The sequence below is a fragment of the Mesoplodon densirostris genome, chromosome 2 (assembly GCF_025265405.1).
Source record: "Mesoplodon densirostris isolate mMesDen1 chromosome 2, mMesDen1 primary haplotype, whole genome shotgun sequence".
NCBI lineage: Eukaryota > Metazoa > Chordata > Mammalia > Artiodactyla > Ziphiidae > Mesoplodon > Mesoplodon densirostris.
In genome coordinates this window covers 99,079,754-99,095,345 of record NC_082662.1, presented here as the reverse complement: position 1 = coordinate 99,095,345, position 15,592 = coordinate 99,079,754, and the positions used below count along the sequence as shown (strand labels likewise).

General features: G+C 56.2%; 1 protein-coding gene and 1 long non-coding RNA gene across 2 annotated transcripts in view; one reads left to right on the top strand and one right to left on the bottom strand.

The window, feature by feature from the left end:
• The window catches only part of LOC132484100 (uncharacterized), a 38,948-nt gene extending 32,781 nt beyond the window's left edge, over window positions 1-6,167 (bottom strand). Inside the window, exons 1-2 of the long non-coding RNA XR_009531148.1 lie at window positions 5,892-6,167; window positions 1,065-1,270 (exon numbers count right to left, since the gene is read on the bottom strand). This is a non-coding gene — a long non-coding RNA (uncharacterized LOC132484100). The remainder of the gene's footprint in view (window positions 1-1,064; window positions 1,271-5,891) is intronic.
• ALX3 (ALX homeobox 3) lies at window positions 4,976-15,320 on the top strand. The gene is made up of 4 exons (XM_060090231.1): window positions 4,976-5,252; window positions 10,465-10,781; window positions 13,643-13,771; window positions 14,185-15,320. The coding sequence occupies exons 1-4, from the start codon at window positions 4,976-4,978 to the stop codon at window positions 14,491-14,493; spliced, it is 1,032 nt and encodes a 343-aa protein (XP_059946214.1). The 3' UTR covers window positions 14,494-15,320.
• Window positions 15,321-15,592: the final 272 nt, after the last annotated feature.

Genomic DNA, 15,592 nt, shown 5'->3' with positions numbered 1-15,592 from the left:
GCAGGCATTCAACAAATGCTTGATGACTAAACGAATACATAAAACCGACTGATCAAAGTGTGAAAATTGCCAAGAAGTCTAAACCTGCCCCCCTCTGTTTCACACCAAGAAAGAGTTCATCAAAAACACCCTCACAAAATGACTTCCCCTGGTCCGTGCCGGCACTTGCCTCAGAACACATTCACCTTCACTCAAAGGCAGTAAGGCACACATCAGGGCAAACCAGACCCTTGGGACACTGCCACATCCCAGACATAGCTCCACCTCTCTGGCCCCTGCCCCAATTCCAAGCCAACCCAAGGGAGGTGGGTGGAGAAAATGAGCAGACAAATACAGGTTCAGGGGAACTCAGGCTCAGGAAACATCTCTATGAATACTGTTTCATTCATTCCAGAAAAGCTGAACTACAGAATCATCCCTCTCAATTTTCCAGGGGAGAAACTGAGGTACAGACAGGTTAACTGGCTCTCCCAATGAAGGAGATCAAATCAACAGAAGAGAAAAAATAGCTCCCTAACTTCCCAGAAATTTTACTCCAAAGCACAGACTTCAGCCTGGATTGTCCAAATGAAAGCCAAGGATTCTGGGTATCCACAGCACAAAGCTGCTGCTTTCTTCCCCCCACCCTTCCTTTCTTTCTTTTAAATATCATGGATGAGGAGGAAGTACCGGATCTGAAGGTTTATTTACCATTCCTTAGCCTGACCTTCCAGGAAGAATGTCACTAATGAGAAACAATCTACTTGGGCTCCCCGACCCAGAATTTTCATAGGGATCAATTTAGGATTTCAAAGTCTAAACAGGACAAGGGTAATACTGACTGTCTTGCCTTCAAAGAAAAAAAAAAAAAAGCAACTGAGTTTTTCCTGTCTGGAAGGAAGTTTTGTATTTGTCAAACAAATGTCAGATCTGAGGTTCCATCTTTCCCGTTGTTCTGACCGCTTCTGGACATCCACTGGGAGAGAAAGGAGCACATTCGCCTTCGTGTGGTGTAGACTGAGAGAAGTCGAAAAGGAAAGGAAAGCTGAAGTTGGGACTGATGTTTCCCTAATTCAAGAACTGACCTTACAGTTGAGCCTAGAAGCCAGGAACTTTGCTCTGGAGACCAGATTCCATTCTCATTCACATCCAAATGACGATTTTTTTTTTCATTGTGGAGGAGACATTTCCATTCCAGCAAAGTTTACACTCCATGAAAGCAGGGGTCATGTCTGTCTTGCTCTCTGCTGTATCCCACTGCCAGCAGATGCCTGTCACATAATAGGTCCTCCTATTAAATGAATGAATGAATGAAACAATCAGTCACTGTAAAACAGTTGCCTAGAAACAGCCAATAAGTATCATTTCCTTTTTTTTTTTAATTTATTTTTTGGCTGCATTGGGTCTTTGTTGCAGTACACGGGCTTCTCATTTCGGTCGCTTCTCTTGTTGCGGAGCACGGGCTCTAGGCATGTGGGCTTCAGTAGTTGTGGCACACAGGCTCAGTAGTTGTGGCTCGCAGGCCCTAGAGCACAGGCTCAGTAGTTGTGCAGGGGCTTAGTTGCTCTGCGGCATGTGGGATCTTCCCGGGCCGGGGCTCAAACCCATGTCCCCTGCATTGGCGGGTGGATTCTTAACCACTGCACCACCAGGGAAGTCCTTCATTCCCATTTTAAAAGTAGGTTTTCCTCAGCAGGTGGAGACATTTTTTTTTACATGATAGGACCCAGAATTGTCTGGATCATCCTATCAGCTCATCTCACTGAGTCTTTGGACACTACATCAGTGACAAGATGCTATTGTAATTCAGCTGGTTATTAAATAGCACGAATGGTGAACTCACAAATTCTCTTAAAACTCTGCCCCACATCTGGCTGTGTTGGTGGGTCGTAAAACCTCTCAGGTGTTAGATGCTCTGTTTCATTTGGTCTCAGCTTAGCAGAAACCACCTTCCACCTACTGTCCTGGCCACCACAGCTGGGTATGGTAAGTCTCAATAAACTGTCACTTGGTGATCAGAAAGGCAGCAGTATGGCTCCATCTTGGACCAACTGTCCCCATCCACTCTGGCCTCAAATTCCCTCTCAGGAAGAAGTTCTGACCTTCCTCTGGGAGAAGGAGGGTGTGCATCCAATGATTCCAGCTTTGTTACGTTAGCTGAAGAACGACTGAGAGACAGCTGGTGTCAGGTGGGAAACCATGGATCTGAGCGTAAATTTTGGTTCTGCCACTAAGTGGCTGTATCCACGCTAGACAGATGGCTCCCTTCTGTGGCCTCAGTCTCTCTCTCTGTAAAATGGGGATAATAACTGTGCCTCCTTCCTGGGGTTGTTGTGAGGGTTAAGTAAATCAATATAGAGAGAATACATTAGATAGTGCCTGGCACACTGTACATACTATGTGTTTTTATCTGCAAAATGAGGGCCCCTATACTTCATGATCTCTCAGCCCTCCTAAGAAGGGAAAACTTAATAACTCTGAGGTTGCATTTTTGTTTTTTCTATGCACCTGCCCAGACCATATACGGATAAAGGTAAGAGTTTGCACTAGTGGTTTAAAAGGAGAGAAGGAAAGCCTCCTCTCAGTACTCTGTTTTGCATGGTCCTGGAAGAAAACCCTCCCACAGGGGCAACCCCATCTACCTGACCCAACTTAAATGTAATCTGTGATTTCCCGCCACCTCAGTTCAATTGGCAACACCATCTCAGCATGGAAATTGGTTCTGTTCAAAGAGCGGGAGAATGGCAGGAGGAACTTCTGGGCTCGGGAAGGGGTGCGGCTCCCTAGGTCTCTCTGTTCAGCCCCAGATTCTGGCCCCTTCCATCTGGGGTCAGGAGCCTTCCACCAATTCAGTGATGTAACCCAGAAATCTGGGCTGCAGTTTCTGGATCTCTTTATGATAATAATAATCTCTTAAATGAACACAGTTCATCACAGCCATCAAAATAAGTGCTTCTCAAATATCCCTTGTCCACGTGTGTGGCCCATTTTTATGATGAGTAAACTGAGCCTCAGAACGGTTATCACAGGAGGCAAAACACTTGGCATTTAAGCTAAGCTGCCTTGTTTAGACTGTTGATGATGTTTTTCCTGTGTCATACTTGCATCTTCCACAGTAAGCTGCTTGACTACTTTGTTAAACAGAAGAGGTGTCCTGAATTGATATTAACATGCTCCTAAAAAAGTCAACAATATCTACAGCCCTACCCCAATATCTGTTATTTTTTAAATTGAGGTATAGTTGACTTACTAACACAATAACTATTGAAAAACCCTTATTAATGGGCAAAAGTGATCAATACAAGTTGGTTGCCCAGAGCTGGGATCCACTGGATCCTAGAGAATGGATCTCCCTGGTGAGGCCAGAGAGGAAGCTTAATTCCAAGCTAAGCCTCCCTGTTGGCTGGAAATAGCAGCCCCAGGTGCTGCCATCTCACTACCCCAAGTCTGCAGTCTGTGATTAGGGGCCCTAATGGCCATAATGCCTCCAATGTGGTGTTTAAACCAGTAAGGCTTCAGAGAAGTTACGGTACGTTTAATAATGGCTTAATGACTACTTGTGAGATGCAAGGCTTCTGGTTCCTGTTTGGCCTTGATTTACAGCCCAACTCTGGCTGAGGACAGCCAAGAAACCCCCTCTAAGCCCCCAGCGGAAGAGGGAGGTGTTCACACCAGGGCCCTTGGATTCCTTTAAAAATTGAGAATTCAAATGAAATACAAATGATGTTTGACTCCCCACCCCTCTTGCTAGCCTCTGGAGGCGTTGAAAATAAAAATCGGTGTAAGCAGACCTAGGGACTCCTCAATCCACTGAAGTAAGCAGGGTCCTAGGGCCCTTGGGTATTTCTTCCCAGATCTTAGGTAGGGTGGAGGTTGTTTCACTTTTTGGAAATTCTAAGCTACTGCTTTAGTCCTCTGCTTCCTTTTGGCTAGGGAGACCCAACTCTTAGGAGATGGAGTTCCTACCTTGGCCTCCTTCCAAAGTGGCAGGCCTGGGGCAGCAGAGCCCCAAGGTCTAAGCTTCAGACAGCCTCTCTCCAGTGGTTCCCCAGGGACTTCCAGATCATTTGCCCACTAAAAGGCATTCACTCCCTGCCTGCTGTTCAAACACAAAACCCTCTAGGTATTCCTCCACCTGCTCCTAAGGTAACCTCTGCTGGACTCTGTTCAGTCCTGAGCTGCCTCTGGGAGCCCCCTGTCTGCTGTGGCCCTGCCTCTGCTTCTGAAACCCACCATGAATATACAGAAAGACTATGCGGATTGACTCTGTCCAACCTCCACAGTCAGATGAGGACACTAAGTGGCTAGTTCAAGGCTCCACAGCTAAGCAATGATCGTGCCCAGCTCCCAGCCCCCATTGCCAGATAAGAGCTGTTTCCACACAACGCTCCCAATGACTCCTCTCCCCGAAACAAGGGATCTCTAACGGAGGTGTTTTTGCTGGAGGCAAGTTTTTCCAACTCCCAGTAAAGAGAGTTAGATAAAGTCCCAGCCCAGCCCCTACCTGTTGCCTGGCCATTATCCCAGGCTAATGTCAGGAGACCAGGCCTAAAAGTATTTGCTGTGGGTGGAGGTGGTATCTACCCCCGAACTGCCTCACCTCTCCAGGGTCAAGAGCCTCCTGGCCAGATATCAGGGCCAAGGGTGCTGCTCTAAACAAGGGACTCACCAAGATGGGCAGACAAAAGGGACCCTGCCCTCGAGAGGGGGTGGTTTCCTCCCCCTCTCCAACTGCTTCTGATACCGCGACTGGAGTGAAGCAGGGGGCTCCCGGGCTCCGAGGGGTTAACCCGCGCGGGGCCGCACGTGACGTGGATGGTTCCAGCATTAAGTCAGAGTGCGGCCCCCTCCCCTGTCCCCCGCCCCCCGCGGCGCGCGCCGCTCCCGGGGGCTCCGCGCCCCCGCGCCCAGGTCCCTCCCCCTTGGCGGGCGCTCACAGGCCGCGCGGGCAGCGCGAGCCCCGGAGCCCCCGGCGGCCTGTGCGCCCCGAGCCGGCATGGACCCGGAGAGCTGCGCGCCTTTCGGCGTGGGGCCCGGGCCTCGCCCCTACGCGGCCGCCGGGGATGAGCCTCCGGGCCCCCAGGGAACTCCGGCCGCCGCGCCTCACCTGCATCCCGCGCCACCCCGCGGCCCGCGGCTGACCCGCTTTCCGGCCTGCGGGCCCCTAGAGCCCTACCTCCCGGAGCCGGCCAAGCCGCCCGCCAAGTACCTGCAGGACCTCGGCCCCAGCCCGGCGCTCAACGGCGGCCACTTCTACGAGGGCCCCGCGGAAGGTAAAGCGCGGCGCGGGGCGTAGCGCGCAGCCCCTACCAGCTCTCCGTCTTCCATCCCCGGGCCCGCAGGGGCCTCCCCGCTTCCCTCTCCCGCTCGCCTATTCTTAACTTTTTACCTCTCTCGCCCTTCGCCACGGCTCCCTCTGAAGCCGGACTGACGCTGGTCCCGGCCGGGCGAAAGCCAGCGCAGTGCGGGAGGCAGAGCCACGCGTGCCTCTGGTGGCGGGAATGGGAGGCGGGAGGTCGAGAGAGGGTGGAGTGTCGACGGCCCGGGGCCCACTCGGGCCCGAAGGCGGCCGGAACCGGGAAAGAGAGATCGTGCTTGGCCAGAGTTGGGCTGGAACTGACACCGACCCAGAAGCCCGGACCGGGCCCAGGGCCCGGGCGCCACACTTAACTCTTGGCCCCCATGCGGGGAGAGAAGCGCGGCTTTTGTGTCTGGCGCCCGCTGAGGGCCCTGGGGCTGGCCCCGACCTACAGTGGCCAAGCCGGGACTCAGCCGAGGGCTGCGGCCTGGCCTCCCCGGGAAAGGCGCTGCTGCCTGCGCCTTAGGCGCTCGGCGCAGTGGCCGCGGCTAGTGCCGCAGTGCCGGGGCCATTCTCAATACGGAATAACTGTGTTCTTATTTCCCAGACTAACCTGGCCTCCCCGTCGTTATGCACGGCGATGGCCGCCCTTCTCGCAGTCTTGGCTTCCTCGCACTGGATCGTCACCGCGGGGCCGTCGGGAGCGGGCCTAACCCCTGGGTGCCTCCGGCTCCTGGGCCGGTGCCCTATTCACTAAGGCCAGTTGGACCGCGCCGTCTCCCAAGAACGCGCCTGAACTCCGGGGCCTGGCGGGCGGGTTCGCAACCCCGCCGCCGCCCGCTGCACCGGCTGACCTGTGGAAATGTCGGTGCCCGCGCCCGCCTCATCTTTGCTGCCACATCCCGCAGCTTAGGCCCAGAGCTGGATCCTCCGAGATCGGCTGCAACCCGCCTCCGCCCCGCTGGCGCCTCGCGGGCCTCCTCGGAGAGGCCAGGCAGCTCGGGCCTTCGCCCAGTCGGGGCGGTGGGAATGTGTAGGGGAGGGCTGGGAGGTGTGTGGGGGTCAGCGGAGGAAATGAGCGAGTCCGCGGAGCTTCGTGTCTGTGCCCTTTGAAAAAGGCTCTCCTGATAAAAACCACAGTTGGGACTTAATGAGAAGCAGTTGGCCTGGCTCCTCTGATCCCAGACAGACGGCGGCGGCCGCGCAGCGCCGTGAGCACCGCCGGGGACAGGTACCCGGCCTGGCTTGGTGCGCCGCGTCCGGCAGGACCCACCCTGCAGGTCCGAGTCCCTGCTGGGCGCGACGGATCCCGCACGGACTGCCAGGATCGCGACCGGCCCCGGCCCCGGCGCCGAGCAAACTACGGAGAGCGCTGGAGCAGAACGAGCGGCGAGGAGGAATCTAGCGACGGCGAGGGTGTTCACAACGAAATGCGTGGAAAGAAAACCAAAAAGTGTAAACAACCACCAAAAAGAGGGAAAAGGAAATTGGACAAAACAACAGACGAGAGAGGAAAGAAGGAGAGCTAAAGGCGGTCGGCGAACTGGGCAGAACGGAAAGGAATAAATGAACGAAAGAAAAAAAGAAAGAAAGGGGAGGATCGAACGAAGCGGGTAAATGGAGAAGGAGGGAACGGAGGAAGAGAGAAGCAGCAGACAATACGAAAGAAAAAAAAGGACATCCTAAAAGAGTAGAAAATAGCAAAATGGGAACAAGTGGGAGAAGGAAATTAACGATTCCAGTTGAGCAGAGGACAGACCAAACGAAAAGGAGGCGCGGCGGGTGCGAGCCGAGACTGGGTAGAGACCCCGGCCGCCCCTGGATTCCTCAGTGCCCTGGCCTGAACTCGGCAGGCGGGCGGGTGGCCTGCGTCCCTGTGGCAGAGCTGGGCTGCTAGGGAGGGACAGCCCCGGGGACTGGGGCCGCGCGGTCTGCTTGGTGGGAAATGTTGGTCAAAGGGGTAGCCCGCTTAATTTCTTAGCTTTTAAAATAACGAGCTCCGAGCGTTTCCAGTTCAGACCAGTGAGCGCGCAGCTGCGCCCATCTGCTGCGCGATCCTTGCGAGGCCGGGCAATTGCGCGCTCGAGAGCCTGGAAAGGCGCTCCCCTCCAGCCCTTGGCCGCCCTGTGCGGAGAGCGCCCAGCCCTGGTCTGCACCGCGGTCGCGTCCTGGCGGCGCCAGCCATCTTCGCGCCCTCAGCTAGTGGCTGCTCAGAGGGACGGAGAAGTGCCTGGCTGTTCCTTCCTGCTCTGCCGGGGTCTGTCCCCTAGCTTGGCTTCTTGATCTCGGAACGCGCCCGCCGCCGCCGCTGAGACCCTGAGCCGGATAACCAGGCTGACCGCGGTCTCCGGGCCGGCCGCGGACTTCGAGAAGAGTCCTCAGCCGTTGGCCCCGGCTGAGGCCTCTAGGGCAAGGCTGGGAACCTCGAGGGAGAGCACCAAGGCCCCACTGGGGGTTTACAAACGGCGTGTAGGTGCACACCAGCTTCGGATATTCAGCCGGAGCAGCGGAAGCCCAGGCTTCAGAGAGCTCTGCCGGTAGCTTGGGAAAGGGCGCGCGCGGAGCAAGGCTGCCGCGAAAGCTGAAAGCCGGATGGCTGGTCCTGCTGCGTCGATGGACGCCATCCATGGGGCCAGTGGGGCTCCCGGTAGGCAGCCCGAGCCGTGCGGCTCCCGAGCTGCCAAGGCTTCGAGGCAGCCGCTAGTAGGGGCTCTGGCAGCCCCCCGCGTGGGGGAGTGCCCGGGGTGTGAGAGCCGAGTCAGGGACAGAGCTCTGCTGGTGCTCCTCCTGACTCTTGTCTTTCAGGCCCAACAGACTGCTGCTGTGGTTCTGCGGTTGTGCAGGCCACGGACATCCCAGTGCTGAGCTCCAAGGCTTCCTATCTCCAACAGGAGCACTACCCTCTTAATCACCCAGTGTGCCCACCAGGTGCAAGTGACTCCTGTACAGAGCCTGTGCACATCTTAAACATGCACCGGGCTTACAGAGCACCTTTCCCCTGATAAGCTTAGATTCAAACTGCTGGCTTCTATTCCTGCTCTGCCTTTCTTTGATTGCTGCCCTTCATTTAGCCCACCTCCATCTCTTTTCTCTTCTGGGCCTTGCTCCTCAGGAGGCTGCTTGGTGTTCTATGAGGCATGCCCCTGTCTCCAAAGTGGGGGATTGCTGCCCTTACACTGGAGTCCTCCAGGCGGATGGAGGTTCCAGGACAATGGCAATGAAAAGGGAAGAAGTTCTGTGGTCCTCTGAGAGGGCTGCAGAATGGGCAGTCCTGGGAGGCCACGTCCTGGGAGGCCACGTCCCAGGAGGCCAGCAGAGGCCGGCAGGCTTGGCTCTTTTTTTGGATAGCTATTCTGAGACGGCCTGCTGCATTTTCATCCTTTACCCTGGTAGCTGGGTGGTTTAAGGTCAAGAAGACAAGTCCCAGACCTCCAGGTCTGATCACTTCCAATCTGGGCAGATCCTATTGAGACAGTCACTGAGGGCCCAAGAGGCAGATGAGCAAGCCCCAGAGCTTTGGGGAGCCCTCTGCAGTGACATCAGTGCTCCTCTGACCCCGTCCCTGAGCCACCCTCACCCTTTTCTGCCTGGCGTCCAGCTGTCCCTCCCTCTGAATCCAAGATACCGAGGCCTCCCTCTCAGGCCTGCTGTGTGTACAGTTCCCCCTCCCAGTCTCCCTGGTCTTCCTGACCATTTAAAATGATTTGGTTCAACTTCCATTGAGTCCTCCTTCCTCAGGTCCTACCAGGTGGAACTACCCCAGAACCAAAATGTGTTGCCCAGGAATAGAAGTCAGGGACTGAAGCATTTTCCCCACCTATGCTCCACCTGAATTATGAGAGAAGCCTGGTGTCTGGGCTGTCACTGTGCACTGGCCTGAGGGCAGGCCCTACCTGACTCTCCCCGGCCTCCAGGACACACTCATGAAGCGTAGCTTATTTCACGGCCTGGGTGGTCCTGGGAGGTCACCCACCACCTTCCAGCCGGGGGGGACCTTGCCCAACTTGTCCTCCACAGGCAGACAGGGACTCGTCAGACCCAGAACCCCAGAGCCCATCTCTCCAGTTCTATCCCCACCCCGCCCCCCACCCCCCAAGCTGTGATCCCAACACTAAGTCCTGGGAAAGAAACTGCCTCTTGGTGCCAGCTCACTGGGCTTCCCGGGGGCCAGGCCCCCACTGGGGATGGGCCTGGGGCCAGGGAAGAGGCTGTGTGACTCCGTGGGGCATCTTTGTGGCGCTGCTTCTGCCATCCCAGAGGACTGTTAAGAAGAGATTTCATGGCGACGCTGCTGGGGGTCCTTGCCAGAGGGAGAGGGCGGGGTGATCAGGGCGACCTATTTTTCACCATGCCCCAGTCGTGGTAGAGCTCCATCAAGTTTCCTGAGTGAGGGCTAGCACGTCAGAGTGGGGCTGCTTGTTAATCGTGGGCAATGGGGGAGCCGTCAGAAACTCCTGGGGAGGGGAGGGGCAGACGATGACAAGAATGATGAGCTATGGAACTGTGCCCTGTTTCCACTGTCCCCTACCTCTCCTTTTCCGATCATAGCCTGTCTCCTATCTCCTGCTCTCTAATGCTGGAGCTTAAGTCCTTGCCCAAACATCAGTATTTTCAGAGGAATTTGACAATCCTTCTTGAAGCTTCTTTGCCCCATCTTGCCTTTCATACCCCAGGGCAGGGGGATTTGACATTGTCCTGAGACTTGGGGTCCAGAGAATAAGGCCCAGCGAGATCAGCCAAAGGTGGTCTGAGCATCCCTGTCCCTATCCAGTCCTGGAGCAGAGGCATGGGCATGGGAGCCAAGGCCTGCAGAGTCAGGGTCAAGGAGGCCACCCCCTCTTCCCGCCCCTGTGCTAGGCCCTGCCATGGCATCCATCCTGGCACCTCCACACCCTGTGGGACGTGCCACCACAGAATACTTCCCCAGAATGAACCCCGCTCTGTCCCCAGCAGATCCACCCAGACCACAGAGCACATGGCTCCCCAGGGCCCCCTCCCCAGCTGGAGGCTCAGCAGGCAGGCCTCTGAATGCCAGGCTCCCTTGAAGGGTGGCTGCCAGGAGGACGGGAGGAAAAAGGAAGGGGGAGGCGGGGACTGAAGCGTCAACGTTCTTCCCCCTCCCTCTATTCCACCCACAAAACCCCCCGGTTCGGTTTCCATCCTCCTTTTTGTGTTTTCCATTGCAGCTGAGGAGAAGGCCTCCAAAGCTGCCAGCTTCCCCCAGCTGCCCTTGGACTGCCGAGGGGGCCCCCGAGACGGGCCCTCTAACTTGCCAGGCTCCCCAGGCCCCTGCCTGGCCAGCCTGCGTGTCCCTCTGTCCCCGGGACTCCCTGACTCCATGGAGTTGGCCAAGAACAAGAGCAAGAAGCGCCGTAACCGCACGACCTTCAGCACGTTCCAGCTGGAGGAGCTGGAGAAAGTCTTCCAGAAAACCCACTACCCCGATGTGTATGCCCGGGAGCAGCTGGCTCTGCGCACGGACCTCACCGAGGCCCGGGTACAGGTGAGGGCACCCCGGCCACAGGGCTCTCTGGCTGCCTCAACCATCCAGACCATAAGCCGGGCCACGGAGGGGCTGGGAGAGGTGGACGCTGGCACCACACAGAGCCGGCCTGCCTCCGTCGGCCCTCCTGGGCTCCCCTCCACGCCCTGCTCTGCTGCGGCCACAGGCTTGCGGCCCAAGTTGAGGCTCCTGAATGGGATGGGGGTGACAGGCTCCTGGAGTCAAAAGACCTGTATGGGAGTCCTAACTCTGCCACTTCTAGCTGCCCAGGTGACTTGGGGCATGTCACTGAATCTGTCTTGGTTTCCCAATTTAAGAAAAGGGAATGATAGTACTACCTACATAAGGAGTATCTTTGAGGATCACAGATGTGTGCATTTTGGAAGACGTGAAATGCTAAAACACGAATCAGGGCTTCTCCCAAGGTAGCTGCCCAGAGTGGGGAGGGTCCCTGCCGGGGGTCTCAGGATCGGTGCTGCTTAAAGCCATCCTGAACCAGTGACCTCAGTCCTGACAACTCCCAGACTGTGGTTGGGAGAGCCTGTCCGGGAGCCCCCGCCCACAACAGACTCTTCCCCAACAGAAATCAGGCCCCGGGGCGGGATGGGGCTGTTGCCAGCTTCACTAGGGTGGGGCCCAGCCTGTGTGGATGGGGTGGGAGGATGGAGGAATGCTGGGAAAGGAGGAAGGGAAGGGGATCCATGTCCAAGGATGCTGGAAGTGAGCAAGAACATGAAGGTGGCAGACAGGAGGTGGGGATGGAAAAGGAGGCTTCAGTAAGAGTCTGGCCCAAGAGGAAGATGGTCACTGCTGCCTTGCTCTGAACCTGCTTGATATGCAGCAGGCTCCCTGATGCCAAATAAGAGACACCGGGAGAAGGGTTGGGTTTGGGCCTCTTGGGAAAGGTGAGGAGGTGACCTCTAAGCAGAGGACAGTCCCTCTCCCGGCAGAGGAGACTCAGTAGGGGCAGAGCTCACGCTTATCACAATCTGGGTGGGGCCCCTCCAGAGGCTCCGAGGGCACTGGGGCAGGGACCAGCTCTGGCAGAATATGGGAACCAGCAGTCAGTCTATAAAGAGGCCAGCTGCGGCCTAGCAGAGAAGGCCCTACAGCTGGATTCAACATAGGATCAGAGGGAGTTGGGCTGTTTCCCCTTCTCTGCTGGGTCTTCCTGCTTCCACGTTCCTACCAGGTGGAACCCAAAACAGACTTCCAGAACTGTTCCCCAGGGCTCCTCAGGGCCTGGGGCCATCAGGGTAAGAGGCCCAGCATTCAAGGTAACCCCAGACCACATAAGCCGTAGAAGTCCAAATGTCACCTATCCAGACACCCCAGCAGGCCTTAGTGGGTGTGGGGGGACCCTGAATAGCTGCCCCGGTGCAACCGCTTTGGGGAAGCAGAGCACACTTCCCCCACTGCTCTTTTAGGCCTTTTCAACCCTAAAAGTATGGAGGCGTGGCCACAAGGCCCCCCAGACCTAGTCTAGAAGCTTCCGTGAAGCCCAAGAGTAGGGATGCTTGGCAGACGCTTGACACCACCCATAGACCTCACCCCGTTGGGAGGAATAAGGGGACCACACACGGGACAGTGCAGGGGGCAGGTTCAGAGGGAGGAGGGGAGAGCGGGTGGTGACAGGGAAGAATTCCCAGAGAAGTGATCAGCAACTCCAGGCTCTTTCATCTCCTGCAGGGAAGGGAGAGTAGGGAAAGGAGAGCCGGTTGCGGGTCCTTCCTCAGCCTTGCCCCAGGCCTGCTCTGGGACCCTGCCTGCATGAGAGGCGGTGTGGGGAGTGAGGGACTCAGGTAGGGTTACTTTTACACACTCGCAGCTTCTTTTGTTGTGGCTCCCAGCTAAATCCCTGGAAAGCAGGAGGATTTTGGGGGTTTGGTTTGGTTTTGATATTGCCAATGTCCAGCCTAGAGCCTGACACATAAAAGTTTATTAAATGATAGAAATATACAATACATGCACCAATACACATAGGGCACATACCAGATGACAAACCCACCCCAGATATGTGCACAGCACACAGGTATGCCACCCCACCCGCGAAGAGCTCACAAATGAATGGGAAAGGCGGATTCCAAAACAGATAATGGTAGTGGGATGTGGTAAGTATAATGAGAGCAACGCTGGCGTATTTAGGAAGTCCAGTGGAGGATGCCCAGCTCAGATGTATGTGTGTGGAGGGGATGGGTAGCGCAGGCAGGGAAAACGTGGGCAAAGGCAGGAGGAGCAAGAGAGCAGAGTGTTTTAAAGGCGAGCTGGGGTGAGAGGCAGCTAAGAAGAATTGAGAAGAACTGAGTGTTGTTGCCTGACAGGAGATGAGGCTGTGGGGAGGGGCAGGGGTCAGTGCCAAGGGGCCTTGTGAAGGAGCTGGGCTCTAGGCCGAGGTCTCCAGGGAACCACTGAGAGTTTAAGCAGAAGCAGGACCCAAACAGAAATATCTTTAAGATTTCTCAGATGCGGTAAGGTGGGAACACTGGGAAAGAGATGAGGCAGGGGTGCTAGACACCCAACATATGTGTACTGGTCCAGGCCCTCTGAGGCCACGGACCCCAACGATACCAGACATAGCCAGGCTGGAGAACCAGAGAGTGACTCAGCCCGGGGAGCGGGGGAGGGCCTATGGGGCCAATAAACCCGCTCTGGGCTTGGGCCTCTCTTAGGCCCCATCCCAGCTCCCTCGCTGGCCCTGAGGATGATGTGAATTTATAAGTTCCTGCAACTCAAGATCCTCCAGCCTGGAGCCAGCTCCCCACCGCCCCACAGGAGGATGCAACCATCAACTCTCTCCCTGGTGGGCTCCACGCCTCAGGGCTGCTTTATTACCCCCTCAACCTCTCCCAACCTGCCCCCAGGTCTGGTTTCAGAACCGCAGAGCCAAGTGGCGGAAGCGTGAGCGTTATGGGAAGATCCAGGAGGGGCGGAACCCCTTCACGTCTGCCTATGACATCTCCATGCTGCCCCGAACCGACAGCCATCCCCAGGTGAGACCCCTCCCCACCCAGACTTGGGGCCTGACAATTTCGTGGGGAAGCCAGCAAGAGTGTGAACTGTGGCCCCAGGGAGACCTGGAGCAGCATTAGGGCTCCAAGTGATTGTAGGTAAATCACTTCTTCCTCTGCAAAATGGGCTGTTACCAGTCTCATGAATGATGTATGCAGAGCAGTTGGTACAAAGGAATCACTAGAGGAAATCTCATTTTGAGATGTAATGGCAGGGGCCTTCTGAGATGCCACTGCAAGTGCTGGGGGGCAGGAGGGAGCAGATTCTAGACCTGGACCAAGTGGAGTTTTCTTGTAAAGTTTCTGGAGCCGTAAGGGCAAAGAGAGAGTCCCTAGGTAAGGAGGCCCCCCAGGCTCCTGATTCACGGGCTTTCTTTTTCTCTCTCTCTTTTCAGCTGCAGAACTCCCTGTGGCCCAGTCCAGGGTCTGGGAGCCCCAGGGGGCCCTGCCTCATGTCTCCAGAGGGCATCCCCTCCCCATGCATGTCTCCATACTCCCACTCTCATGGGAATGTGGCTGGCTTCATGGGGGTACCAGCCTCTCCTGGAGCCCACCCTGGCATCTACTCCATCCATGGCTTTTCCCCTGCCCTAGGGGGCCCCAGCTTTGAGCCCTCCCCGGATGGCGACTATAAGTCTCCAAGCCTCATCTCACTCAGGGTGAAGTCCAAGGAGCCACCCAGCCTGCTGAACTGGACCACATGATCTGTCACGTGGACATGCAGACTGAGCTGCCCAACCCCGTTTCTGTTTCCAGCTGCTCCCACCCCACCCCGGCCTGGATGCCAGAGAGGACACACCTCTGCCTCCAAGGCCCAGATGGTTCCCGGAGGCCCTGGCAGAGCAGCTGGGACCCTCAGGCTTCCGCAGGGAACAAGCTACAGAATCTTTTCTGTTAGAATAAGGTGAGGCTGCCCAGGAGAAAAGGGGCTTCAAAGCAGGTAGGACTCTTCCTACCACACACTGGGTCCCCTCCCCCAAACCCTGGGCCAGAGGGAAAAAGATACTGCCCTGCTTCCTTCAGACTTTGTCTGAGTTTAACTGTCATCCCTCCAGCTGAAACAACTTAACTGGCACTTCATTCAGGGAATGCAGGAAAATGGGAGGACGAAACAGGTTGAACTGGGCGGCGCTCCCTGCCTCTTAGGGGAAACCAGTCTTGTATGACAACCTAGGGCCGGCCTCACTTCCCCCTCCCACCACAAGGGGGCGTGCACCCAGCGTCTGGCGCTGACAAGGGCCTGTAAACTGGAGGTCAGTGTAAAAGGTACCCCTTCTCCCCTGCTCAGCCATCTCTACTCTTGACCTGCAACATGTGCCCCCTCCTGCAACATGCTATGGAGTCCTCTTCCCCCTCCAAGGGGCAGAAATTCACCAGAAACCACCAAACATTTGGATTCTCTTCCATGAGATCAGGCCAGAGCAATGCCATAGAAACCTTAGGCTCCCTTGGTTTACTCATTGGCTGTTGGTAACAATAAAACAGATTTCCACAGACTCAACCCCTGAGATTCCAAACCCCACTTCTGTAAAGGTACTTTTGTAAAAAAATGTGCTGCCCAGCATAATAATAAAGGTGGCAGTATTTTTTATACCAGGTGATTGTGTATCCTCAGGGTTTGGCACTTGGTTGCTCTAAGGCTGGTCTGTGCCCGGGGTCCAAGCAGGGATCCTAGAGGCTAGGGGAGGATGGGCCTGCGGCCAGCCCTCAGTGTGTGCCATGCCTGGCTCTGTCACCTGCTCGGGGTCCCTGTGGCTTCGGCTGGTACAAGGAGGAAGGGGGAAAAGCCCGGCTCTAGGGTTG

What these genes read in the sequence shown, in the direction of transcription:
- ALX3 (XM_060090231.1), top strand. Translation starts at nt 4,976, where the DNA reads ATGGACCCGGAGAGCTGCGCGCCTTTCGGCGTGGGGCCCGGGCCTCGC. An exon ending in CTACGAGGGCCCCGCGGAAG is followed by an intron (nt 5,253 to 10,464) that starts GTAAAGCGCGGC and finishes TTTCCATTGCAG; the next exon opens with CTGAGGAGAAGGCCTCCAAA. An exon ending in GAACCGACAGCCATCCCCAG is followed by an intron (nt 13,772 to 14,184) that starts GTGAGACCCCTC and finishes CTCTCTTTTCAG; the next exon opens with CTGCAGAACTCCCTGTGGCC.